A 27,222-nucleotide genomic window follows, 5' to 3' on the forward strand; every position below is an offset into this window, starting at 1 on the left:
TGAAAAAAGATCAAACAATTCAAATAAAAATGACTAATAAGATAAATTGTTCAAGAAAGGGCACTAAATGTTTCCACTTTGTGTTTGTTGGATGGCACAACACGCGTTTTCTCCTTCAAACTCCCCCATTAGCTTCGTAGTTTAATCCGTCTTCAAGGTTTTGCTCCTTGAGGAGCTCTTCTGGCATCATCCTGTCGTCCTGCCTTAACTTTAGTTTATAGTTGTTAAAAATACACTAGTAACATTCAGACTGTTGCCCACAACATCCGACATGGCAGCCGCAGCGATACCGCGAGCACCGCGGAAGGATGAAGCCAACTTTAAGCTACATTTCCGAATGATAAACGAGCAACAAGTGGAGGACATCTGCATCGACTCCTTCTACAAGCCACACACCATCTCCCTGCTGACAGCTACTGTGCTCAGCCTGATGTACTTTGCTTTTACCAGGTAAATAACAGCGTCGACTCTGAAAAATTTACTTTTCTGCTAATGGCTGATTGATATTCGTTTCAAAAAGCTAGGTTTCATCCTTTAAGTCAACACTAATAATGAGTACTCCTAATTAAACCACTCCTAATTGAGTGTGATAAGGTAATACAGTGTTGAAAGTCTTTCCTTTGTTAACATGTGATACTGCGTTGTGACAGGGATGATGAGCAGTCAGACAACAACCTCCGAGTTGGTCTGCTGGTGGTTATTTCCTTCTTCTTGGTCATCAGTGTCCTGGCTTTTCCTAATGGTAAGCAGCTATGTAGCTAACTAAACTCACATTGGCTAAGTCTCTAAGTTGTTGTAGGTTTTTTTCTTTTATTGTCCGGGAAATTAATGGCAACTATTTTGAAAATCGATAAATCATTAAACAATTCTCCGTTTTCCAGCTTCTCCAATGTGAGGATTTGTTGCTTTTCTTTATCTCACGTGATAGTAAATTAAACATCTTTGTGTTTTGGACATCTGGATGGACAAAACAAGCAATTTGAAAACATCATCCTGGGCTGTAGGAAATTGTAAGAACCTAAAGAAGTTAATCAATTAACAGAGTAAATAACTGGCTGAATAATCAATAAAATAAATGTTTTGTTGTGGCCCAACTTGATTTGTTGACTCAAATATGCACCAGCTTGGGTACTTTCCAGCCAACTGAAAAGAAAAAAATGCCAGTGTAAACATTCGCCTGGTTTCAATGTGAAAGTTCATTCTTGGAACCAGGAGTCTGACCCAAAAAAAGTCCAATAACTACCTTTTTTTCCTCAGAGCTTTCAACCTCATCTCATGGTCCCCCTCCAGCTCAGTTGTCACGTATGGAACTTCAGTCACGTCATTATAGGTTGTCCTAAAATGTACTACATATCTCCATGACAACTGAGCAAACTCCATCCACCGAGGAAGACCATGAGATGTGGTTGAAAAGCTGAACAAATGCTAGTAATTGGATCATGAGTTGACATTTTTTGTCAAATTTGTCCTGATATCTCTTCTACAAATGGTACAAATAAACTAAAAGTCACTTTTTTTTGCATTAGGACCTTTCACCAGGCCACATCCTGCAATTTGGCGAATGGTGTTTGGTGAGTGTTCGCCCACATCCATCAAATTCAGAGTGACATAACCTTTCTGCCTGGATACAGCTTTAATTTTCTTTTTCTTCATCCTGACTCACTTTCTGTAGGTCTCAGTGTAATCTACTTCCTGTTTCTTGTCTTCCTCATCTTCCTCAACTGGGACCAAGTGAAGACACTCATGTACTGGCTAGACCCAAATCTGCGCTATGCCAAACGGGAAGCCGATGTCATGGTATGGATAATTTAGACATTTTAATGTAAATTGGGAAAAAAAGCTCTGATAACAAGTTACAAACGAGGAACCATTGCTTGTACTTGATCTTAAACGCGTTAGACGAAATCCGTTTAAACATGACTGCTCTTAATACAACATTGGCCCAGTTAATAGGCCTTGTAGTTTCTGAGTCCTGATTTATGATGTTTCAGTTTTCAGAATACAGTTTAAGTGAGGGCGCTCACAGCCTCTCTTTTCTACCTACAGACATGTTCTTTTTTCTTTTTGGTTGCATTTGTGTTTTTTAGAATTTATTCACCTTTCTCCCCACAGGAATACGCTGTGAACTGTACTGTGATAACGTGGGAGCGTGTCCTGAGCCACTTCGACATCTTTGCATTCGCTCACTTTGCAGGCTGGGCCATGAAGGCTCTGCTGATCCGCAGCTACGGACTCTGTTGGACCATCAGCATCACGTGGGAACTCACTGAGGTAGCGTGCACGTCTTCAAGATGAAGTCAGGCTTCATCTGCCTACATTGAAATATGTGATGTGAATAATGCACAAATGTTTGTAAAATCCCAGGACCTAAACAGGAATTCAACCCTCTGTGAGTCTGCAAGTTCATTCAGAAAGTCATTACTTGTAATTTATACAGGTGGTCCGTTCAGGCAACAAGGATTAATTGTTTTGGCGAAATTCATCATAACAAAACAGTATTATGAGAAGGAGTTTCTGCACATAATGAGAGCTGTTGCCTTGACTGCTGACAATTGTTGACTGTGGAGGGATTAGATTACAGGATTTAGCCTAATACCAGATTTACTCATCCTAGAATCAACTGCGTCATGGATCCTGAGGCCAAACAAGGTACGATAGGCAGAAGTCAGCCAAAAGATCTGCACACTGTACTGATAGCTTCCAGTAAATTGAACTTATCAGAGCAATGTTTTGACATCCTGTAACATCATCATTCATCAGGCATTACGCTCTCTTAGATCAAATTTACTGGCAGCTATTAGAACAATGTACAGATCTGACCTCTGTCGTCATTTTGTTTGTGACACAGCACCTCTAAAAGGTTTTTAAATCTGTGTTTATCTTCAAACAAGGTGCTTGAACCATTCAAATAACAGGCTCAATTTACAATTTGTAGATTTAGTGTTTCAGAAATTGATTGAAACAGCCTATGATTTAAATCCCTTAACACATGAATTATTTTTCACTGTCCTTTCTACTTTTTTTTTTTCACAGCTGTTTTTCATGCACCTTCTGCCAAACTTTGCGGAGTGCTGGTGGGATCAGGTGATACTGGACATACTGTTGTGTAATGGAGGAGGCATCTGGCTGGGTATGACAGTGTGCCGCTTTTTGGAGATGAGGACCTACCGCTGGGCCAGTATCAAGTCAGTGAAGCTTTCTTTTCTTTTCTGTGTTTTTTCTAATGTTAAATACAGTATCAGTCAAAAGTTTGGACATACTTTCTCATTCAAGTGAATGGGGAAGTGTGTCCAGACTTTTGCAGGTACTGGACATAGTCTCTATAGGGGTGAAAAGAGCTGAAACAAATTTAAAGCTATATTTTGTTAATTAGAGGTGTTTTTAATTTGATACTTTTGGATGCAAAACAGAAAAAAAGATTGTATTGGAAAATTGCTGAGTTTCCTTTTTTTTTTTCTTTCATCCCATTAAAACATGTAAATTGGTTGAGTTTTTATCAACAGTAACAATGACGAAACTACTAAATAAAAGAGGTCTAGTAGAGGTTTATTGAAATAACAGTATGAGGAACATGTCATGTAAGTTTCCCATTAACTTCTGTTGTGCAAATTAAAAAAAAATCTAGTTGAACTTTGCCCAAACAACAAGCTTTGAGGCTTTACACACAAATGCCACAAAGCTCTCCTGCTATGTCGACAGTGACCTCGAGAGAGCAATAGGCCTCTTCATATTTTAGATTTGAACGATAGGTTTGCTTGATGAGCATCACCAGTTTTTCTTTTCTGTCCTGTCTGTTCACATTTTACTTGAAATCTTATTTTCATTTCTGAATAAATCTCGCTAACACAAATCTTGACAACCTTACTGGCACACTTTTTTGTCTATCAATCCCAAATGAATCAGATTCAATCAACCAGATGTTTTTCACATCAGACGGTTTGACTTGTCATAGCAGGAAAAGCAAAGATGGAACTAATAAACCTTAACGATGGCTCGATTCCAGCAATCAATGCAGTGCAATGTAGCAGGTAATATTGCAATTAGTCACACATGTTTTTGAAGTCAAAGTTTGGCTGTGAAAAGGAACCAAAGGTATATTCAACTTACTTTCTTCACCAAAATTAATCAAATCAGATTAAAACTGATGATAACAGTTTATAACTAACACTATAATTCTGGATAGCTCTATGTTATTGTTTGAAGCGAGGCTGCATATGTATATTTATTTCTGTATAATAAAAGTTACACACATTGTGTCTGTTCAGGGAGATCCACACCACTACAGGGAAGATAAAGCGAGCCGTGCTCCAGTTCACACCAGCCAGTTGGACTTACGTACGCTGGTTTGACCCAAAGTCTTCTTTCCAGAGGCTGGCAGGCATCTACCTCTTCATGATCTTATGGCAGGTACTGTATACTTTGACCATTGAAATAATTGTACGACTTTAAAAACCATTTATATTAGGTATTATCTGTCTGATAAATGATCCGTTTTAATGAATGAATCAATCACATATTCCAGAAAAGCCCTCCAGTTCACTGTCCACATTTCACAGCAAGTATACAATACATTCACAGAGAAATCCTATTAAATCCTGTCTGTCTTACACTCTTTATCTTTACAGCTGACAGAGTTGAACACATTCTTCCTCAAGCACATCTTCGTCTTCCAGGCATCTCACCCTCTCAGCTGGTGTCGTATCCTCCTTATCGGAGTCATCACTGCGCCCACTGTGCGGTACGTTCAACCTTCTAAATGACGTCTTTACCCTCCACCTGTGGGCAACAGGAAATGTGATATTCTGGTTTTAAATACTACCTAAAATCAATAGTTTTTTTTTACATTAACATCTTTAAATTGTTTTTTGAGGATAAAGTGGTGACTGTTCGAGATGCTTTCTGATGTCTGAAGTCTTTGTGGAAATCTTTAGTGTTTGCTTGGTTCTTGACAAGTACAACTTTCCTATTTTCTTTTCTCTTTCAGACAGTACTACGCGTACCTGACAGACACTCAGTGCAAACGAGTTGGCACACAGTGTTGGGTGTTTGGGTAAGTCTCATGTCCTGTCCGTTCATGTTTTTTGCTCGTAAAGAAAGACGTTTGGGATCAACATTAATGATAGTTAAAGCCTTTTTTTTCCTGTTTGATACTCAAAGGAAATAAGGAGTTATTTTAAGGATGACTGTGACATTTTCAATTTTACTGTTTGTTCTTCTCAAGACACTTGCCATATTTTGGATAAAACTGTCATGTTTTCAACCTGTCAGTTAAATCACAACATTGTTGTAGCAGTGATAGCAATAATCTGGCAAACAAACTGATTGAACTTTGTGAAGTCTTCTTTGATGTTGTCAGCATGCTGTTGACAGTATGCCACAGACAATGAAAGGGTTGTTATCCCTGTGTTGAAATCAAACAAATCAGAGTTTCAACTCAGGACTACACCATAAATCAACAGTGTCACATGTACTCATCTATTCCTGTTTGTAGTTGAGATTGATTGGCAGACGAGGGATGTTGTAGATTCAAATACGGCAACTAATCAAAGTTTTCGAACGGTTTCAACTGAACAGACTTCATAGACTTCCCACCAGCGGCAACAGCTCAGCAGGACTGATATTAGCTACAAGCTGTTTTTATTAGCTTGCAGGTTTTGCAGGTCCTGCAAGCTATTTTAGTGTTGCTGACAGATGAATAGGTGAGGTTTTAACAAAGATGTGATAGAAAACAAAAAAATCAGATGTACCTGTTTAAGTTGTTCATTTGTACTTTTTTCAATTTTCATTTAGACTTAGTTTTAGTGTAGCTTTTTTTATATTCATCTCTATAACAGTGAAGTTACTAGCCAATTGAAATTCATAACATCCTGAAGTTATTGACCTCATCTCAGACACAAAGCTGCTGATGCCCCCAGTCTGCTCCAGTTTCTATAGCAACCAGACGAGCTCTCTGTCTGCATGAAATACTCAACAGTGAGACTAGTCTCTTGTCCGCGGTTTACCCCTGCAGTGTAACCTTTGAAACTGAAAAAAGTTCCCACTGCAGTCTGGTCAATGAGTATTGAAGAATGTTTGAAAAGCCGGGAAGCAACAAATAAAGCACATGCATGTGGATGTACAGTACAAGCCAGAAGCGTTCTGCATCAGTAGAGAAGCTCCATTGCAATGAGACGCCATTGGCAAAGAGAGGGGGTGTTTTTAAATCCAACAGCCTGTGTTTAAAATTTAATGAGCAATTGTCACATTTATCTAATAGTACTCTTATGTTTCTCTTCAGAGCCATTGCTTTCCTGGAGGCTCTTGCTTGTATGAAATTTGGCCACGATTTGTTTTCCAAGACACAAATTCGCTACGTTCTCCTGTGGCTGCTCTGTCTGGTAAGAAAAGACAAGTGTGTGCGTTTGTTTATGCACAAGTAAAGAGTCAGTTAGTCAGTGAACAGGTGCATTTACATTACTTAACTATAGTTATTGTGTAAATAATAAATGCCCATATGTACTTTTTTTTTTTTTTTTTTTGAAAAGGGACATTAACCAATGAAGACTACACAACCACTAAGTATTGAAAATGTGTGGATATCATTAACTCTGCCAGTTATTTCTGATCAGTCTTGACAACATAAACTCACTGACCCAAAAAATAAAGATGCCTGTTCAGTGCTGCCTGGACCATCATCTGCCCTTGTAACAGTTGCTGTGATATCTGGCACAGACCTGTAGCCTGTTGACTATGCTAAATATTTGCCCAGAGTTAACAGGCGCATGCTTCTTTTTGCAGATGCTGCTTATGAGTTTGTCCCAATGATATTCATTGTACACCACTGAGTCTTGCACCTTTGAAAACCCCAATAACAGTCTTAGAAATGTCCAAGCGTAGCCTTGCAGCAACGACTATAATGTTTGTTTTAAGCAGTTGGTAGATCATGCTTCAGGCCAATTCTTGGCAGTCTGTTTACATATGCAGTTTTCTTTTTAGTAATTCTTTAATGTGTCATTTTCGTTTATCACACAATGTATTGTGTTTTATTACGTGTGTGAAAATAAGCTAAAACTGACTTTAAAGGTAGGATCTGCTTATTCTGCACGGCATGATTTCAATTGTTTGGTGTATATTCTGTTATGTCCATGCAGAAATCACAGTGTTTAAGTGGACCCATAATTCATTCTGTTTTATCTTCTTTAGGCTTTCATCACGCTTCTGTGTTTATATGGGATGGTGTGGTATGAGCAAAAAAAAATGAAGGTAAGATGTTGCGTTGATGCTTTACTGAATACGTCCATGATCTCTTTAAGTGTTAATTGAAGGTAAAATGATCAAATGATCAGCTGTAAATCATGGTTTGCTTCTCAAACTCTCTTGCTGCAGTGTTATAGAGGTATACTTGGAGTGTTTTTAATATGAATATACACCACTGTTACGTGTAGTTACTGGTGTGATGGCGCACACTTACCCAACAATCATAACCAACAATTAGGCTGAGTATGATACGAGGTGAAATACACCTTAAATATTAAACCAAAAGACACATGTGAAACAGTACTTTTTGGTTAGATGTTAAATTACTTACTCTGAGCTTCCTCTGTTTACAGAGCTTTCATATGCAAAATGAAGACTGTGATGACAGCAGCATCATCGACTCCGGTGGTTTCATCCCAGATGGTGTTGCAGGTCAGTCCAATAACAGGCACTCTGGTGACAACTCCTCTCTAAACTCAAGCCTAAATGTTTGACAAAGTTATCTGTTTTTCCTCTGTAGATAAGAGGGATTCCTTGAGAACTTCACAACCTACAAAACGGAGGAAAGCCTCTGGGAGGAACAGATTTGTGAATGGCCATGGAGGAAAAAGACAATAAACAACACAAGAGACTCTTATTATTCCCATCCCAACAACCCAACAGGGGGAATATGCACTAAAACGTATCGAATTGTGGTTAAAAGTTGCATCAGGAGTTTTTTGACCCCTAGAGGGCAGAAGGCAGACTCCTACAGTGACCAGCCTTGATCTACTATGTCAACTTATTAAGTTCTTATGGCAAACAGATCAAAGGAAAAACACAAGAATGAGCCGAAAGCCTCAGAAATGTGCAGACTAGGGTGTTGATTCTCTGGAGAATCTGCATTACTACAAACTTTCATATATGACATGAACAAAAGTGATTCTGTCAAAAAATATAGAAATAATATAAAATAGAGGTTATCTAATAACATCTAAAAAGAGAAGTATACACTGGATTTTGAAATACACTATGGCCTTAATTTAGATTGTGAAAACTAGCATGCTGGCCTCAGCATCATCCTTCAACCAACATTTTCTCTCTACCTGTACTGAATGTTGGTGGATGTTTTGCACTATGAGACAGGTAAATATGTTCAGTCAGGGTGTGCAAGTTCTGTGTACTGAGTTTAAAAGCTTTACTAGGAAAACTAACAATCACAATGATTGTTGCGTGAGGCATTTTGTACGTCATTTGAATTGGTGATGGTTGGTTGTCAGCTTTGTTGATGTCATATATTTGTTTTTTTATATCATAATTGCCAAAAGTGACCACATCCCGCACTTTTCTATAATATATAGTACAGTGTAAAGTACTGGTGTACAGGCTTTTGGCATTTTTCAAGAAAGGAGATGATTTTTGTCTTCTTCAAATGAGAAGATCAACCAAGTGTACAGCTACAACTGTAGCCTTTACATGTTATTCTTAGACTTTTAGCTTTCATCTGTGTGATTATTGGAACTGTTCAAATGTATGTTTTGGGTTTTTTTGTTACAATTCTGTGTAGGTATGTGTGTGTGTGTGTTTGAATTGTAGAGAGAAGTGTATGACTGATGTACCGACAAAGAATACTGTGACATTCAATGCACTACCACTGTGGTGACATTAAATCGCAGAGGATAATCATTGATGTGTTTTTAAAGTGATCTAAATTAATGATGTGAGGCGTTAATATAACACAGTTACTGGTTCAAATTAGTAATTTTCTTGTAGGTCATAATATTATTAAATGATGCACTATAGTTTCATATTTAGTGTTATGGTGTGTTAATCTCCCATTACCTTGACCAGTGTTTGTAACTTAATGTCTGTTTATTACATTTGTATTGACATTATTTGAATGTAACTGGCTTTAGCACCATCCTGCCTCAGTGATCCCAGTCTTCATGTGTCAAACTGACTACACTGTATTTAATATTAGATGTTTAAAATCTATAAATTGTAATATGCTACTTAATATCACTGATGTTTGATTTTATATGGGTGGGTTTGCTTGTTTTGTACACATAATTAAACGACCACATTTCTTACATTTGTTTTTCATGGATTGATCATTTCATTTCCTTGAGAGTTATCAGCAATTATTTCAACTGCTTCTGTCATAAATAATGCAACTGACTCACATTAATACTAGCATCTTGATTTCTTTTTCATGCCTATAGAGCAATAACTTACAACAAACTATTTCTGCACAGATCTAAAAACTGTTTGATGTCATTTTTGTCAAAAAAGTGTGATATAATACTGCAGATGTTACCTCACATCAAACTTGTTGTACAATTATTAGATTTCCTGTTAATATGTATAACAGACCTCAGAATGACATGATTCAAGTTTACAAATCACACTACACGACCGTCGTACCCATTCAAATTATATGGTAATGCACTGAGAAAGTGGTTATGGGTAGTTTCTCACCTGAGTAAAACTTCTGTAAACCACCTCAGTGACCTCAAAAACTCACAAAATATTCTATTATACCCACTCATTTTAATTTTTATAATTACAGTGCATTAACACAAAACGTTTTTTTACAAAAAAATTGAATAAATAATTTTTGGTCTCCAAAACACAAGACATCTACATATACAGATCTTTTTATTATTATTATTATTTGTCTAAAACCCAAAGATATTTAATTTACTGTAAAATAACTTAATTTGAAAAAAAGCCACAAACCCTCACATTGGAGAGTTTGGAATTGTTATGGCATTTTTGTTTTATGATTGTCTTATTCTCAATAATAATTAATTGATTATCAAAATTGGTGCAGATTAATTTTCTGTTAATTGACTAATTGATTAAGTAACTTACTGTTTCCAAAAAAATGATTACATTCCCACAAAATTGTGATCAATATTGTCATGTTGGGTTAGGGTTAGGGTTATGGTTAGGGTTATGTTTTGTTGGAAACGATGAGCACAAATCACAAATTTTAAAACCACAGCTATATAATTATTTTAACTGATATGACACAAAAATAACACCATTTTTCTATCACTTTATTTATAGAAATCGTCAGTAACAACATGTGTGACAATAATATAATAACAGAAAAAAATTAGGCATGATAATGACATAAAGATAACATGAAGGACATGAATTCACTTTCAGTTTGTTGATACAGTCAACATGGTAACAAGACAAAAGGTAAAAGTAATAATAATAAATAAATAGGTAGAAAATAATTTGACAGAAAAGGTCGGTAATAAAATCAGATTTCTTAAAAAAAATGGAGCAAACTAACTGTATGTGCACATTTCTTATTGTTTATAAATTGGACAGACTCAAAATACTTTCTAAATTCAATCATGACAAGTTCAAACGATGGGCAAACAAGGAGAACTTGGATTCATGGATGTGACATCTTCCCAGTAACATTAATAAATTGACTGTCCGTTAAACTTTCTGTTTTTTTGTTTTAATAATATAATATTACATCACTGGCTTTCAGCTTAATTGAATGGTTGGTTTGAGTGTTAAGGTACAAAGGCCATCATCATCAATGCTTTATATTGTTCAGCTACTACATTTCCCACAATTCCTTTGGTGACTGGCCGCTGTGCTGGATGACAGCTATCCGGCGCCGAAACGGTAGACCTCAGACGAAAGAGCCATGGCGGCCACGGGTGGAGGGAAAATTAGAAGCAGGAGATATCATATCGCCTCTAAACCTTACGCCAAGACTAAACAGGTAAATCGAGTGAAAGTTTCCGTTTGAAAACCCCGTGTAGAGTACATTACGGTGACTGCAGTGCCACAATATTTTAGCTCTTGTTATTGTTTTGTTGGATAAATTTTATGGCCTGCTGTTAGCGCTCGTGGCCTCCACGCGCTGAGCTAGCGAGCTGGCTTATAGGTTAGCAAAACGAGACCTTACTTGACAGGTCAAATCACGGCACACTTTGAGTTGTTTAGACTAATTCACCAGCATTTTGGTGAAGTACAGTTGCACACATGACACGCTGGAATAACCAACTGTAGCGCCACGAGCAAGTTATTAGCTGCTAGCGAAGTTAGCGGAAACCAAGCAAGTAGAAGTCTGTGCTAATGTAGCATTAACCGTAGCTAGCAGGCTAACAGCGGCGAGCAACGCATTGTTGTCTTCGCCTCTTTTAAGTTTGGAGGCATCACACCGTCGCCGGTAGGAGCGACGTGATCGTCTGGCTCGAATTCACATCTCTCCACAGCCATGTGCAGCCGGCTTTCGTGCTGGTACATTAATAAGTTGTGTTACTGGCGTATCGGGAAGCATTTGGTATATTTGGGTAGCTAACGTTTGCCAAATCTCAGCCAGATGGATTGCGCAGGAAGCGTTGGCTCATTGGGAACCCACATGGTTGCTTGAGTGGATTCATTAGCCGCTTGGACATCAACTAATGTTGTCTTTAAAACCCATTTCTTTGAAAACACTCAGATTATCGATAATTGTACAACCAGCTGCTCGCCGTGACTTGCTGGAAGGTTATCAGTTAGACACACATTTAGCCAAGAGCTGTCACCGGTGTGTCTGTAATGCACACACAAGTCTGTCGCTGGTTGAGATGCACCTTGCAAACAAGATTTGGATGGAAAGTCACCGGCTTTGGCCGACTTTGGTTGTCGACATTTGTAACACTTCAGATTATTTACCGTTAAAACAGATTATGGTATTTGTAATATGTTATCAGATGTTATGGTGACTGCAATTAAGACAAAAAAATTGGCATAGTGCAACCGATATTTGCATTCGTATAAAAATAATATTGCATCTAATATTTATCTTTCTAAGTTACTGTATTTGTTTGTTTTGATATGAATGTGCCATCTGTGTAACATTCTCTTCAGTTTGTCCTCATTGATATGAATGCAATGGACAAAATATTAGAAACATTTCCCAGTACAAGGGAATATAATTCAGCATCACCACAAGCATATAGGTTAATTAACATCTCTCTCAAGCAGTTTCAACAAAAACTGAACATTATAACCTTCATGAAGGTAGCACTTAGTGCAGGGTTAATTTATTATATTGCCATTAGTTTTAGATAGGTCAACCTAATAAACTGCAACTGAGTGTATATTGGGCTTGGTTTAATTTGTTGTAGTTCAGCGTGTATACTTAGCAAAGTCGTGTCATTTCTCTTTCAAATGGTGTTGACTTGGCACACAGTATTAGTATCATGTTAAGGTTCTTGACACCATATCCCACTTGATCAACAGCCAAAACCTTTGATCATTGGATGTTAACCCTATGAACAAATGGTGTTAAAATGAAGTCAGATTGACTGCAATGATGTGTTCATGCCAAAACCAAAAAATACATTAACTTGCAAAAATGAACTTGTAATATTAAGTTTGAATAAATGCAAATCTAAGTTGCACTTTATCAGTCATACATATGGGAGTCATGATTATATCTCACACACAACTTTCCCATATTTGACTAAATGGCAAATAACACAGTAATGTTTGAAGTCCATATGAATATGTGTTGACTGAAGTAAACCAAAAAAACAGTGATTAACCAAATCCAGTGTACAGTTGTACTGAAAAGACAGGACTAGCTTTTATTTCATAAGCTTGGTTTACACATCACTACTGGGTAAAAAGCAGAAGTAACATGATAAGACATGCAGTGTTTGCACCCTCTCTCTCACAATCTCGTCTGTGATTGCTTGCAAATGGTAGTCTTTCGGGGCAGTACTTACCTCTCCACGTGACACAAAAATAACAGTACAAATCCCCCAGTTATCTTAATGGATCCAAGATGACAAGCTCATCACTTGAACTCATGTCAGGTTTTTGCTTGAAGAGCTAGTTGCACGGATTGACTTAAGTGCTTGAATATTCAATTATATGAAAATCACCTCATGTTTGAATTGGAAGTGATTACCTCCCGAGAGAGCAGTGGCAGTCAACCACAGGTCCCTTAGTCACATGACACTGTCCACAGCAGAAATGCGGCACCCTTAAATCCTTTATAACAATAGCTTATGTTGCGCTAAGTAAACAAGCACTCTGGTGGTTATTACACTGACAAGTTAGAGTTGTGTGTTTGCACATAGGTCAAAGTGCAGGGAGGACCCACAGGTGTATATCACAAAGCAAGAGGCACATACGGCTCTTATCGGGGGTTAATAGCTACAAACGACTACACAACGTGGTTATGATGTGGTGCACCAGAAAGCTAGCTAGCTTCCTCCTTTCTGCCTACTGTCTTTTCACAGGAACACAAAGTCCATTGCCCTGATATGAAGACATTCAAATGCAGTCTCAGTACCAGTGTAAGAGCCAAATAAATATAATATGATAAACAAAAATGGCAAGTTTGCACTGGGAGAAAATATGGCTGGCTGGCTAAACTTATCAAAGATTTTGTACAGCCTTGCTCACTGCTCTCCTTTACACTCTTTCGCTTTAATTGCTCATTGCATTCATGTAATAGATTTTCTCCCATTTTGTTGTCCTCTGCTACCACTTCTCCAAAACTGCTCAATCTGTTGGAGAAGTCATGCATTAAAACTGACTGAGACCATGGAAAATATACCAGCATTTACTCAAGACACCAAGGTCGACAGCATTTCAACAACTTTTGTGAACAAAATATACAGCCCTCCTCACTTCTAGGCCTGCAAACACAATCAGAGGGGATAGATAAACTGCAAGTTGTAACAGCTGATAGAATATTACCCAAGAGAGCTGTCTATATATTTAAATCCTGGAAATGCTGTTTCTTTCCATGCATGGTGTAGGAGACAAGACTCATCCGTATTGACTGGAATTCATCCAATATTAGACCTCAGTACAGCGCAGACCAGCGTCATTTGCTCAGTGCTTCATAGAAGCATACACAGCGCCTAGCCTGACCCAGTTTCTGTCTTACTGAGCTTGTGTTTTGCTTTGCACTGGGGAGGAGGAATGGCTTCTCTTTGCAAATGGGGCTGTGCAGCTCATTCAAATAATAAAATGTAGAGTTAATTGCTGTATTTTGCAAATCACAAGAGTGCAACTGTTTTTATAGGATATCAAAAGGCCTCAAAAACACAATGCAGAATTGTTTTTTTTCCACAAGCACCAGCTTTTTAGTTGTTTTCATGTGTATTAGTTGTTGACAAATGAATCAGAAGACACTGATTCTCACACAGCTAGTGAATTTTATTCAACGTTTCTGATCATTTCATAATTAGGAGACTAGAAATAATGGCGTGACTTGATTGTTCTCTGTACTGTGTATATGCATTTGTCTCTGCCTCACTCATTTCATCCCTCTGTTCACGGCTTTCTCTCTCTCTCACACAATTTTATCAGCAGCAGTCAGGCCTGATCAGTCGAGTGACAGACACAGTAAAGAGCATCGTTCCTTCCTGGCTGCAGAAATACTTTAAGAATGGAGATGCTCCTGAAGGAGGAGGGGCCGTACAGGGGACAGACCAGAATTGCCAGCCGCCGCCACCTCCTCCTCCTCCTCCTAATGGCAGCGAAGAGGGGCCTCCTCCTCTCGATGGACGCGACTCACCGGAGCCAAGCACCAGTAACACAGGTGAGGGATCTGTTCTGTCTCATTGGTTGTCAACAAAGCTAGCTGGAGAATTTGGAGAACCTGCATGAGAACTGAGCTTAAAATGTCCAAAGTTGAACAGAGTTTTGCTTATCAGTAGTTTAGTCACGTTGTCCACCTATACCACTTTGCTCACCTGTAACTTTCTCTCGCACGCAGAGCCCTCAACCAGCCGGGCATCCCTGAACTTTCAGGAATATGTGTTATCTCGACCCCCTCTTAGCCGTTCCCACCTCCACTTTTCCCCACTGGAGGTGTCCTCTCCGATGCTGGGGGCCTCTAGCAGCCTCTTCTCCCAGCCCTCCACTTCTTCAGCCCCTGGACCTTTTTCCACGGGCTTCTCCTTGGTCAAAGAAATCAAGGACAACCTCTCACAGCACGAAGATGATAACATCTCCACCACTAGCGGCTTCTCCTCCCGCGCCTCTGACAAAGGTACAGGCACAATGTTGTAGCAGAAGGTGTTGTCTTTCCATATGGAGACGTGTTAAGGTGTTTTTGAATCTTAAATGTCGGTACAGGTATAATGGCACCATAATTAAAATAATCCAAGTGGCCAGCATGTAGTTAGAATACTGAAATCTGTAACTTTCTGTCACCCTCCATCATGGTGAGAGACCATTTAGTCGTGTTTGTGCCGTGGGCTCACCTTGTGGATAAACAATTGAATCAAAAAGAAAAAGTTCACAACTGACCATGTAATGTGTTCAATGATTTTAAATTCCACACTAAGGTAGCAGGGGTTAATGTAGAGTTTGCTCTTCAGAATCTAAGTTCTTTGGATTAATGTTGCACAGACAAATTGTGTCCATATACACAACGTTTGGCTTTCAGTGAACTTTTATTACTGATGTGGACACACATCTAGTGCAGTGTCAATAATTTGCATACATTTGCATGCATGTTGTTGGCGCCTATAAACAGACAGTGCCTTTATTACAGGACTGCAACTTCTGCTTTGTGTCCGTTACCCAACTTTTTGGACAAAGACAAGTGTTGAGTGTGACCTGACTAACACATTTATCCACATGATATTCAAACACACAGTTACTAAGTTAGGACTGCAACTAATACTGATAGATCTGCCAATTATTTTATCAATTAATTGATTCATTTATTTTTAATATCAGTCCCAAAGTGATGCTTACAGATAATCTAAAACCCCAAAAGTGTTCAGTTTACCATCACATGAGACAAAAGCAGAATTGATTCGCTGGAACCAATGAATGTTTGCCATTTTTTCTACAAAAGATCACGTAAATAATTAAAAGATTACCAAAATAGTTGATTGATTTTCTGACTGTCGACTAATGAAGTTAGTGCTTAGTCTATCCAAAAGAAGCATCACAATCTCTGTATTGTGTTTAAACAGCCACTTTACCTGTGTGACGCACTGGTTTGGATAGAATTTCTTTGCATTGTTTAAGACATAGACACCAACTGTGGAACCAAAAGAAGTTGGTAAATCATACAAACAGTTAGTGTTACAGTAGGAAGAGTCTATTGTGGGTGATTATATGTCTGTTATGTGTGGATCGGCTCATTAATGCTCTCTCAAAATGGTCTGAGATGGTTTCAAATCTCCTCTTTTTCAGATGTCCCCACTTCCAAAACAGCATCACTTCCCCAGCTTTGGTCCCCAGAGATGGACAGAACAAACTCTGGGACTCAGCATTCCCAGTCCAGTCTGAAAAAGCCTGCTTTCAACCTGTCTGTCTTTGGATCGTCCTCCAATGTGAGTATCCGACTGTCTGTGAAGATACTGAGTGTGTCGGCACAAAAAATTAGTAACACCAGCTTAAAGAACAGATCTGTGCCACAAAGCCTGGCATTTTTGGCGTTTCAGGGTTCGATTTGTGCCATTGGAGCAGTGACCCACTTAAATATAAAATGTCCCTCTGTGATTTTGGCTACTGCATTCAACTCTTCAAAGTCATGTGTAACACAAACTTGTACATATTTCAGACTTTACATTGATTTTTTAGGTGTAGATACAAGTTTACCTTGAGTTTCAACTTTTTTTTTTTTTTTTTTATTTTAACAATAGTAGTTTTATTATTTGTTAAACAAAGCACCAGGAAAATCTATGTGACTGTCACTCTGCTCACAGCTAGTCAGTATCTGGAGTGGTTGCATTGATCACTAATTGTGTAATCAACCTGCTGTACATTTACACCCATTTTCAGTCCAGCCAAATGAACAACTACTCTGCTTTGGTGTCAGTTCTGACTCAGATTTCTACCAGGCAAAAAGAAATGTCACCTTAAGTTATAAAAACAAAATTCAGTGCTTGTCGCTTCAGATATTTTTAACATTTTTTACTCCACAGCCAACATCTTTATGTATAAAACCATATCTTACTTTGATGGTAATATGTTTACATCTTCCAAAAGACATATTGGAAATCACTTTATTAGCAGAAGTATACAGCTGGCTTTTCAGGATTGGAAAAAGTTGAAGTAATAATGAATATTGAAAGCACTGCAGGACTTAGTTGCAATTTTACTCAAGTTCAATACTGTTTTGTGTAGCTATTTTATGGGTTACCAAAAAAAGAGTGCCACCTAATATTAATATGCTTTAAGTGAATTAACTTTACCCTAACCTAATTTAATTTAACTCCGCTCTCTTCCAGTCAACACTAAACAGCACAGTGTTGAACTCCAGCCAGCTTGGAGATTCGCCCTTCTACCCTGGGAAGACCACGTATGGTGGAGCAGCTGCAGTCAGGAGCGCTCGTGCTCGTCCTGGAACACCGTACCAGGTGAGTTTGTGAATCTTAACAACCTCCAACCACGAGCCCCATAATGCTAAAATTAGTTTTGGTAAATAAATTCATAGGAGTGAGTAGTTTTTTTTTTGTTTGTTTTTTTTTAAGCTGATCAAATTAGAACACATGTTGACTCTTCATGTTCGTTCAGTGTTTTGGCTTCTGTAGGCGAGCCGTTAATTTCTGACACTGACACCATAAGATTAATGTCACTGAAGTGTGAATATTATTAATTTAATTGGAGACTAAATTAGCTCATCTGATCCGTAGGCTCCAGTGAGGAGACAGATCAAGGCCAAGCCTGCTGGAGCTCAGCCCTGTGGGGTAACCAGCGCCACAGCCAGACGCATCCTGCAGTCTTTGGAGCGCATGTCAAGCCCTCTGGCTGTGAGTATAAACACACACTCACATAAACACACACTGTATATAACAGACATGCACCACCGTTTCCTCTGTTCAAACTTGATTTCTGTGTCACAGTGGTAATGACATTTAATATGTTGCCAAAGAATCTGTGATGTTACTTATGTGTCATATTATATTGGTGATAATGTTTGATAAATATGTCTCCCTAAAATAGCAGTGATTGATTTTTCTTCATTTGCAGGATGCCAAGAGAATCCCAGCAGCAGCCTCATCTCCCCTGTCAGCAGTAAGTGTTTGTAGTAGATTACATATACAGTACGCCTTGCTTTGCAGTGACACATAGTGCAATACAGCACAGGATGTGATTGGGAACACAAAACAGACAACAAAATGATTCTCATTAGTGAATGATGAGCCTCTATTAAAACATTAAATACTGACATCACATCCAGCTGAAAAAAAAAACATCTTGTTTTTTTTGTCTAACTAGAAAAGACGGTTTTCTCACATGACTTTTCTCTTTGCAGTCAATGGATGGCACAAATCTAGATGTTTCACATTTCCAGGCGAAAAAGAAACGGGTAAGTGCAGATTTTAAAATTCCTGTGACATTATTTCTTTTATTATTGTTTCATCAAAAAGTTGCATTTGTACGCAGCTTTCCAAGAGCAGCCATGTGTGTTTTACGCCTCATGTCCCTGCATGACCTTAGGCTTGTATGCACACATCAACAAATAAACTTCACTTGTGCCTTTGGTGCCTTTGGAGTGTTTGCAGCTAAGCAGGAGGCTTAATGATGTGAACAGGGATGTCATTGTTCAAAGCCAGAAGCACTTGCTGTGGTTTGCTGTCTTGTCATTTCCTGTCCTACTGCCTGGCAGCCTCCTTTACACTTGTTAATAGGATTCTCCTCGGCTGGGGCACAGCTGTTCGTGTGTGTGTGTGTGTGTGTGTGTGTGTGTGTGTGTGTGTGTGTGTGTGTGTGTGTGTGTGTGTGTGTGTGTGTGTGTGTGTGTGTGTGTGTGTGTGTGTGTGTCTTTATGCGCGCATGTACATGCTTGTGAGCAAAAGTGTGTTAGACTGCATGTTGTATTGGCTCATAAAACGTGTATGTGCAGTGTGTTAAGTGGTAGTCCATCGTTAAATAATTTTGCCAGCTTTGTACTGGACTTGCCCTCACTAACAGTCCAGCATTCCCAGCTGCGACAGCTGCTTTGTAAACTGCAACAATAGTGTATTGACCCTCACAGGTCCAAGACAAGAAAGCCCATTTATCTAACTGGGCCTTTCATAGCTGATTGTTGCTTCGGGGTTTTACCATGGCAGGGTCCAAAGTGAAAGGATAACACTGGATTTTATTTATCTTTCTGTTATCAACAAATTGCATGAAAAGACCACAACCAACAAGGAAATTATCCTGCTAACAAGTACCGTCTGTATTCTGTCCCCAATGTGTGTTTGTACACAAATTGACAGATAGCCAACAGGCTTCAAGAGAAAGTTGGAGGCTGCAGTAAAGTTCAACACTCTTTACTGTTGCTGTCATTCTCATGAAAGGATTTTTAAATGCTGTAAATGACAGCTACAAAGTTATACAAATAACACAAACAATGACATGTAAATAGCTGTATATAACTTGTAAATATCTTGGAAATAATGTGCATAAAGTTCATCAGCTTAAAAACACTATTAGAAATAATAACTTATTACAATAGAAAACACCATAGCTACTCATAGCTAGTTTAACATTGGGAGTAAAAAAAAAACTGCAACTCGAGTCGAGACCGTGTGACTGTGTTTCAGTCTTGGTTTCAGAACCCTTACACCATTATTGTGTATTAGTATAAGTTAAATGTAAATATAATTTACAAGTAATGCTTTCAAGGCACAAACAGAGGAAGGAAAGGATAAGGTAGCCGGAGCTGCAAGCTGACCACATGTGATGTAACAATCAAAGAATTTCCTGATCGGAATCTCTGAACTATGACCGTGCTGTGTCATGATTAAAACAATAACAGGAAGTGTACAAGAAAATAATTAATTATATCTAAACAACCACTAGGGGGGAGAAAAGTACTAAAAATAGATGCAAAGTTTCTACAGAACATGACAGTCTCTGTTGCCAGCAACATGTCCATGCCACAGAACTCCATTGAACTCATCCTGAAATTATTAACGCAACATAAAAGAGCCTGACTGTTGCATTCAGCTGACATTTTGTATGGCACATGTAGTTTATTATAAAATAGATCTGGGCATGTTGGGCTACAAGTTTAGGAGGAATACCCTGTAATGACTATGAATATTCCTTCATATATTCCATCATTCCTATTATGTTTTTTGTAGTTTATAAACAGTCGTGGAGTGCAGTGGCCTGGTGTAAGCTCTATCACACAGATTCTTAAATCATTCTTTTTCATTCATTCATGACCTGATGATCATACGTCTCCACTCTGTTTTATTTCAGCTGGATTCCACCCTCCCACCGGTGCAGAAGCTGGTGGTTCCCGCTGTAGTGCCAGTGACAGGAAACCGCTCTGTGTCCTTCAGGCCTACTTTGACCCCTGGAGGAGTGAGCCGACCTCTGGACAGGACCCCAAGAGAGACGGTCAGCCCACATAAATGTTTACGCCACAAAATCTGGCCAAATGGTGTTGAATACATATCTGATGCTAATTTTGTTTTTGTTTGATCTATTTAGCCCACAAGACAATCACCGCAACTGCCTGAAGAAACCCCGGGTCCATCTCAAAGGTACTGATGCATAACTGTTAGAGATGCTCTGATTTATCAGGTAGCTATTAGAATAAGTTGAAATTTATTGTAAAAGAAAGCAGAAGATAGGTGCATAATGTTTTTCTGGCCTTTAACTCCTTTAAATTTTAACAACTCCTCAGTGTCTCCTTACTATTCCTGCCACAACATCTCTATTACTTCTCCCTAGTAACTATTTCCTTTTTTTTCTTCGAATGCCTGACTGCTCTCTGTTTGCTCTGATTGTTTTATTTACTTTCCCTACTCCTGTCTATACCTTCACTAGCACAATTGGTTCCACTGGCCCAGTCTATCCTCTGTCCAGCACGCCTGCAGCCAGCAGCGTGAGCTCCGGAGGGGGCAAGATGAAGAGAGAGAGGACCAGTACACGGCCCTCCTCCAAACATCCCGAAGATGACGAGGTGAGAGCTTTGCATCCAAAAACAACAAGGCTCTGTATTCAGAAATAAGAAGCATTTCTAAGATTACATTGATTGATTATATTTCAACTCTAGATTATACTTTCTGGTACTTACTTTCATACACAAACAAAAAGCTCTTGTAACAAAGTGATAAGAAACGGGTGTTCATCCTTTTACACCAGGTCAGCGCCAGAAGTTGGCGAAAGAGAAAGGTCATAAATCTAGATCAGATAACAAGCGTTGAAGCTCAAACTGTTCCAGAAGTGGCAGAAATGTGTAATGGTTCACATTTTTCTCTTGATATTAAGCTCACAGTGACATTCATGCTTGTTTTTGATGTTAGGTGGTCGAGATACCGGAACTTCCAACCATTTCACTTCCCATCAGCAGCACCGCCTTGCCCACCTTCAGCTTCTCCTCCCCTCTGCCACCTTTGACCACCTCAACCACCGTCAGTACCACCCCCCAAATCACACCTGTCACTCCCGCTAAGGAAACATTAACAAATAAGGTCTGTATACAAAATGTCTCATTCTACTTCATTGTTACTAAAAATTAATAGTTAACAACGTTATGTATGCATTCCACTAATTTTTGCTTGTTTGTTTCCAGGACACACCCGCGGCCTCGACACCCCCTTGTGAACCTTTTACATTTTCCTCCCCTATTGTCAAAGCAACTGCTGCTAGCCCACCTTCCTTTTCCCCCTCAGTAAGTAAATAGTTTGTCTCTTAATGATAAGTAATTGTTGAGATTGCAATGATTTACAACTGTAATATGGATGATAACTATTATATTTTCTTCTTTGTAGGCTGGATTTATTTTTAGTGCACCTGTAGCAAAGTTAGGTCCCTCCATGTCAAATGGGAATCTAGCCACTCCCATAGCGGCAGCAGGTAAGAGTTTGCTTACAGGTTCTTACAGCTGATCTTGCCTCTCTTGAGAAAAATTTAAACTCACTTTTGGTCCTCATGTGTCCTACAGTGAAGCCAGCAACAAGCAAAAGCACAGAAGAATTTGAAGGACCCTTTAAACCAGCCAAGACCCTGAAGCAGGGCAGCGTGCTGGATCTTCTCAAAGCACCTGGTTAGAATCCATTCTGTGTTTTTCATGATTTTACTTTTTTTTTTTTCCAAGGTTGAATCTGGAGTTTATATTTTTATTCTCTCTTGTTCTCTTCAGGCTTTGCCTCTCCTGTTGCCCGAACTTCCCCGAGTCCCGACGACGCTCCCCAGCAGACGTCTTCACAATTTACTGCGCCCTCCACCACCTCTACAACCACCTCCTCCCTCTCCTCTTCAACGGGCTTTGGTGATTTGTTTAAGGCGCCAGCAGGCTGGAGCTGTGATGTCTGTTTGGTGCAGAACAAGTCATCAGACACAAAGTGTGTTTGCTGTATGAACCCCCAGCCTAGTTCCTCCTCATCCAAATCCAGGGACAGTAAACCCACCGCCACCTCAGTTGGGCAGGAGAGCAGCAGCACGAACAGCACGTCCACCACAGGTTTTGGCACAATGTTCTCCAAACCTGCAGGAACCTGGGACTGTGATACATGTCTCGTACTAAACAAACCTGATGCAGTAAAGTGTGTGGCCTGCGAAACGGCCAAGCCTGGGACAGGGCTTAAGCCCTCACTGACTCTTCCTTCTGCCTTCTCAGCTGTTAAGACTGTATCCAACCCCACAGCCCCCGTCACTACAGGGTTTATTGGATTTGGAGACAAGTTCAAAAAACCCGAAGGTGCATGGGAATGTGATACATGTATGGTACAGAACAAGGCAGAGGATACAAAGTGTGTGGCCTGCATGAGCGCTAAACCAGGTAACAAGAGCACAACCTTGATAATATTTTCTAGTGTACAAACAGCTGAATGTTGGGTTCTCCTTTTTAATTAAAGATTTATAAACAGTTTAAGTGACTAAATCTATCTTAAAAGTTATTTTTCGTGTAGTGAAGCATCTTTCTTATCTCATCAACACTACAGGAGCATCAGCAGAACCTTCAGATGGAGCCACTTCTTCAGACAGCAGTGCTCCAGTGTTTGGGTTGGGTGACAAATTCAAGAAGGAAGAGGGTTCCTGGGATTGTGACGTCTGTCTTCTACAGAATAAGGCTGCTGATGTACAGTGTGTTGCCTGTCAGGCAGCCAAACCTGGAGCTAAAGTGGAGCCCAAAGGTAACAAAAATGACAAACCTCTAGGTTTGGAGTAGACGGCAACACGCAAACCACTTGCTTTGTCTCTTTTGTGGTGCAGGGAATCAATTCCCCCGAAGACCCAATTTCAGCAAAAAAAAAAGTAAATTCCTGCATACACTTATCACCTCTGCATTGATTTATTAGAGAGAGATTTAGAGATTTATTTTTAAGAGTCAACATTTCGGTCACAAGGACCTTTCTCAGGACACATCAATCACAAAGTGACACAGTGTTTAAGTACAGCCCATAATTGCATGATAGTCCACAGTAGGGATGAGCATTTGAAGAAATTTCCTTAATCGATCATTGGGAAAATTAACGATCAATTATCAATTAATCTTTTTTTTATATGTATTAAAAATGCCCATGGCAGAAAATACTAAAAAAAGCGTGTTTTTCCTTAATGAAATCTTTATTCCAAGAAGAAATTATAGACCAGCACCAGTCCTCTTATACAAGGCAGTTAACCTGTTAAACAGAAAACAAAACAAAAAGGATATTGTTTTTTTAGCTCAAAATGGTCCCACACCAAACTTCGCCTTGCTCTCTTCATATTTACTTTTGTCTAATTTCTACAGCAGCCCGCCAGCAACTGAATATTCATTTTCCCTCTTGAATTTAAATTGCGCCCCCGGCCGGTTGCAGCACATAGTGAAATTCATTGCAATTTCAAGACACATACATACATAACATACTTTGATATGAATGTTAAATCGATTTAATTCCACGTGATCGAAAAAAATCTTAACGATTAATTACGGATCATCGATTAATCATGCCCATCCCTAGTCCACAGTCATGTTGGAGGTGTGTCTGTGATCACATACAACAGCCGAGGTGATAAGTGTGTCTAGGAATTGACTTTTTTCTTTGGAAACCTTCAGGTTTTTGCAACAGCATGTTAAATGTAAATGAGTGCAAAAGCCAAATGTTACTCACATGTTTGTATACATCAAAAGGTACCTTTTACCTATTGTGGGAGTGTGTGGGGGCCAAAATATTTGATGCATCAGATGTTTAATTCTGATTTCTGTATAAAATGTTGATGCTTTATCTGTTTTCATCATATTAAACTTTCAAGATAAATACGCACATTTAGTCAAATTATTAGGTCATGAGAAATCCGAGACTTTTGAAATGTAACCTGCAAATAATCCACACTACTCTCATCCTTTTTTCTCTTGTATAGGTTTTGGTTCATCAGCTGTTGGGACATCAGGCTCCTCTACCTTTGGCTCTTCTACTTCTACTTCTGGAGGTTTTAAGTTTGGCACATCAGACAGTACCTCAGCATCTGGATCTGGGGGTTTCAAGTTTGGGGGCTCATTTCCAGAGTCGTCCTCTTCTTCTTCTTCATCAGGTGGATTCAAGTTTGGAGCTGCATTTGGAAGCTCCTCATCAGAAACCACTTCCAAAGACACTACTGCCTCATCAGGGTTCAAATTCGGCAGCTCATCTGAGGGCTTTAAATTTGGGGCTGCCTCTAGTGATGACAAAAAGTCAGACCAACCTGCCACTGGTTCTGGATTTAAGTTTGGAGCCAGCGGCGGGATAAAGTTTGGAACTGGATCATCTAGCACAGAAAGTAATTCCTCTAAGGGCGGCTTCACCTTTGGGCTGTCAAAACCCGAAGAGAAAACGTCAGACACCACCACTACCACCTCAGCCCCTGTTACTTTCACTCCCCCTGCTTCCTCTCAAGACAAGAGTGACAGTGTGGCATCAAATGACACCACATCAACAAACACCAACACAACCACCACCACAACTACCACTGCTGGGTCTGTTTTTGGGAGACTGGGCGAGCCAAGTTTGGCCACTACTACACCACAAGGGGGCTCTACTTTTGGATCTTTATCTACAGAAAAAGAGCCAGCTGCTCCCACGTTTAACTTTGGAAAGCCGGAGGAAAAGAAGGAAGCGGCTGCCCCCTCGGCTCCGTCTAACTTCCTCTTCGGTGCTGCTAGTAAAGATGCTGATGCTGCACTGGCACCTGCCACTTCAGGAGGCTTTTCCTTCAGCAAGCCGAGCGCTCCAGCAGAGCAGCCTCCACCAGCGTTCAGTTTTGGAAAGCCAGCAGACAAGAGTGAAACATCTACTTCAGAGGCCCCTAAGCCCTCCTTCACTTTTGGACAATCTGCAACAGGTATTTTATTTGTCAATCTATGATTTTAGTAAACTTTCGATATGTAGTGACCTCTATGAGTTATTATAAAAATTGTTTTGTTTGACAGTTTGTTAAAGGAATAGTTTGAAATTTTGGGAAATACACTTATTCACTTTCTTGTTGAGAGCTATTCTTGTCAGACTCAGGATATTGCTGCACCCGGCCAGAAATTGTGGAGCGCATAACACCCACAATGTGTCAGTTTTACACTTCGGTTTTTGTACAGAACAAGACATAAGGTGTTAATTAGCGAGCTTTAGAGATGCTGGTAGGTGTATCTTACCTTTTGAAATAGTCAGGCGATGTTTCCGGGCTCTGTGCTAAGCTTAGCTGACTGGCTGCTGGATGTAGCTTCATATTTGACTTTTACTGACATGAGTAGCGTTGATCTGCTCATCTAACTCTTTGCAAGAAAGCCAATAAGTTACATTATGATGACATGGTTTAGCACAGATGATCAGATTGCTAACAAAATCTACTTGAAAAAGGATTTTCCTGTAATAGTCAAAATAACTTTGCCACTGCAGTGTCACAACAGAACATAAATAACTCTTTCTCCTCCCTGACAGATTCTGCTCCGGCTCCAAAACAAGCCTTTTCCTTTATGGCTGGTAATCCCACCAACACCACCCCTTCGTTATCCTCCGCCCCGGCCCCAAGTCTGTTTGGCAACAGCAGCAGCAGCAGCAGCAGCAGCTCCACCCAGGCTCCAGCTTCTTCTGCAGCTCCCAGCACTTTCATGTTCGGTCAGCCTGCTGCAACCCCCAGCGATGCTCCTCCAGCTAAAGCCTTTGTCTTTGGCCAGAACCAGGACAGTCAGCCACCTGCCCCATCTGCTGCCCCTGTGAACTCGGCTCCATCTCCAGCCCCAGCTCAGCCCTTCATCTTTGGTGCTCCTGCCAGTGCTGCTCCTGCTGCTGCTCCCTCCTTTGGCTTTGGAGCAGCAGCGCCCTCTGCTGCCTCTTCTGCAGGTCTGTAACTCTTCTGGCAGCTCACAATGGTTATTTTGGATAATAAACATGAACAGGACGTCTGTTTTGAAATGCTTAAATTTTATGTTATTCAATTTTGCCTTTATATTTATAATCTGTACATGTATTGATATTGTCATCCTCTCTCTTTTTCACTTCAGCTCCGTCTGCAGCTCCTTCCCCATTTGTATTCAGCTCAGCCCCTTCTGGTGGCTTCGGGGCCAACCAGACTCCCTCCTTTGGTACACCCTTTGGATCCCCTTTCACAGCTGCACCCTCCCCGGCCCCAGCCTTCGGGGCCAAGCCCAACGCCGCCCCTGTCTTTGGGCAGCAGGCCAACTCTACACCTGTATTTGGGGCAGCTGCTAACTCTGCACCAGGTGGGTGACTGAAATCCTTTATTTTCCTTTCAGACTGTCTGTGGAACCAAGAGCTTCCGACCCTCTCATTATGTGCAACTTGTAAATGTGCCATATTTTTCTCAGGTGGAGGCTTTCAGTTTGTGGGAGCCAGCGGATTTGGACCCTCGAACAACAGCTCGGGAGTGTTTACTTTCGGGGCAGGATCAGCAGCATCTCCTGCCCCCCCTGCTAACCCCTCCATTGCCCCCCAGGCAGGAGCACCTGGAGGTGCATTCAACTTCTCACAAACCCCCACGTTCAATATTGGGTATGTTGCACCTTCTCGGTTTACATGCAAGAATTGTTTGTCACTCATTTGACAGTTGTTGCTGGTGGCGGTATTTGTGATTAATAATGTC

The 27,222-nt window shown here is 39.9% G+C and overlaps 2 protein-coding genes across 4 annotated transcripts in view; both read left to right on the forward strand.

The window, feature by feature from the left end:
• Nucleotides 1-27: 27 nt before the first annotated feature.
• Nucleotides 28-9,403, forward strand: ptdss1b (phosphatidylserine synthase 1b). The gene is made up of 13 exons (XM_067613043.1): nucleotides 28-450; nucleotides 651-742; nucleotides 1,527-1,571; nucleotides 1,673-1,797; nucleotides 2,113-2,271; nucleotides 3,034-3,185; nucleotides 4,266-4,407; nucleotides 4,626-4,738; nucleotides 4,985-5,050; nucleotides 6,278-6,377; nucleotides 7,183-7,242; nucleotides 7,590-7,668; nucleotides 7,757-9,403. Exons 1-13 carry the CDS (start codon nucleotides 272-274, stop codon nucleotides 7,852-7,854), a joined length of 1,410 nt encoding a protein of 469 aa, XP_067469144.1. The 5' UTR covers nucleotides 28-271; the 3' UTR covers nucleotides 7,855-9,403.
• Nucleotides 9,404-10,836: 1,433 nt separating this feature from the next.
• Nucleotides 10,837-27,222, forward strand: part of nup153 (nucleoporin 153) — an 18,052-nt gene continuing 1,666 nt past the window's right edge. The window contains exons 1-21 of one of the 3 annotated variants that reach the window (XM_067613049.1): nucleotides 10,837-10,969; nucleotides 14,566-14,797; nucleotides 14,975-15,250; nucleotides 16,411-16,550; nucleotides 17,451-17,579; nucleotides 17,856-17,972; nucleotides 18,193-18,237; nucleotides 18,479-18,532; nucleotides 20,419-20,559; nucleotides 20,653-20,705; nucleotides 20,992-21,127; nucleotides 21,471-21,638; nucleotides 21,740-21,838; nucleotides 21,939-22,023; nucleotides 22,112-22,213; nucleotides 22,310-22,948; nucleotides 23,112-23,303; nucleotides 24,514-25,470; nucleotides 26,061-26,462; nucleotides 26,624-26,842; nucleotides 26,948-27,131. In XM_067613049.1, the coding sequence (XP_067469150.1) occupies nucleotides 10,892-10,969; nucleotides 14,566-14,797; nucleotides 14,975-15,250; nucleotides 16,411-16,550; nucleotides 17,451-17,579; nucleotides 17,856-17,972; nucleotides 18,193-18,237; nucleotides 18,479-18,532; nucleotides 20,419-20,559; nucleotides 20,653-20,705; nucleotides 20,992-21,127; nucleotides 21,471-21,638; nucleotides 21,740-21,838; nucleotides 21,939-22,023; nucleotides 22,112-22,213; nucleotides 22,310-22,948; nucleotides 23,112-23,303; nucleotides 24,514-25,470; nucleotides 26,061-26,462; nucleotides 26,624-26,842; nucleotides 26,948-27,131 (4,448 nt within the window). In that variant the 5' untranslated portion in view covers nucleotides 10,837-10,891. Of the gene's footprint in view, nucleotides 10,970-13,493; nucleotides 13,542-14,565; nucleotides 14,798-14,974; nucleotides 15,251-16,410; nucleotides 16,551-17,450; nucleotides 17,580-17,855; nucleotides 17,973-18,192; nucleotides 18,238-18,478; nucleotides 18,533-20,418; nucleotides 20,560-20,652; nucleotides 20,706-20,991; nucleotides 21,128-21,470; nucleotides 21,639-21,739; nucleotides 21,839-21,938; nucleotides 22,024-22,111; nucleotides 22,214-22,309; nucleotides 22,949-23,111; nucleotides 23,304-24,513; nucleotides 25,471-26,060; nucleotides 26,463-26,623; nucleotides 26,843-26,947; nucleotides 27,132-27,222 lie in introns of those variants that run through there. The other 2 variants (XM_067613048.1, XM_067613051.1) reach the window with 2 other exon arrangements.

The sequence above is a fragment of the Thunnus thynnus genome, chromosome 15 (assembly GCF_963924715.1).
Source record: "Thunnus thynnus chromosome 15, fThuThy2.1, whole genome shotgun sequence".
NCBI classification, from domain to species: Eukaryota; Metazoa; Chordata; class Actinopteri; order Scombriformes; family Scombridae; genus Thunnus; species Thunnus thynnus.

Bases quoted from the DNA above. Each gene is read 5' to 3' on its own strand.
- ptdss1b (XM_067613043.1), top strand. From the start codon at position 272: ATGGCAGCCGCAGCGATACCGCGAGCACCGCGGAAGGATGAAGCCAAC. The intron at 1,572-1,672 runs GTGAGTGTTCGC...CACTTTCTGTAG, and splicing joins AATTTGGCGAATGGTGTTTG to GTCTCAGTGTAATCTACTTC. The intron at 5,051-6,277 runs GTAAGTCTCATG...GTTTCTCTTCAG, and splicing joins ACACAGTGTTGGGTGTTTGG to AGCCATTGCTTTCCTGGAGG.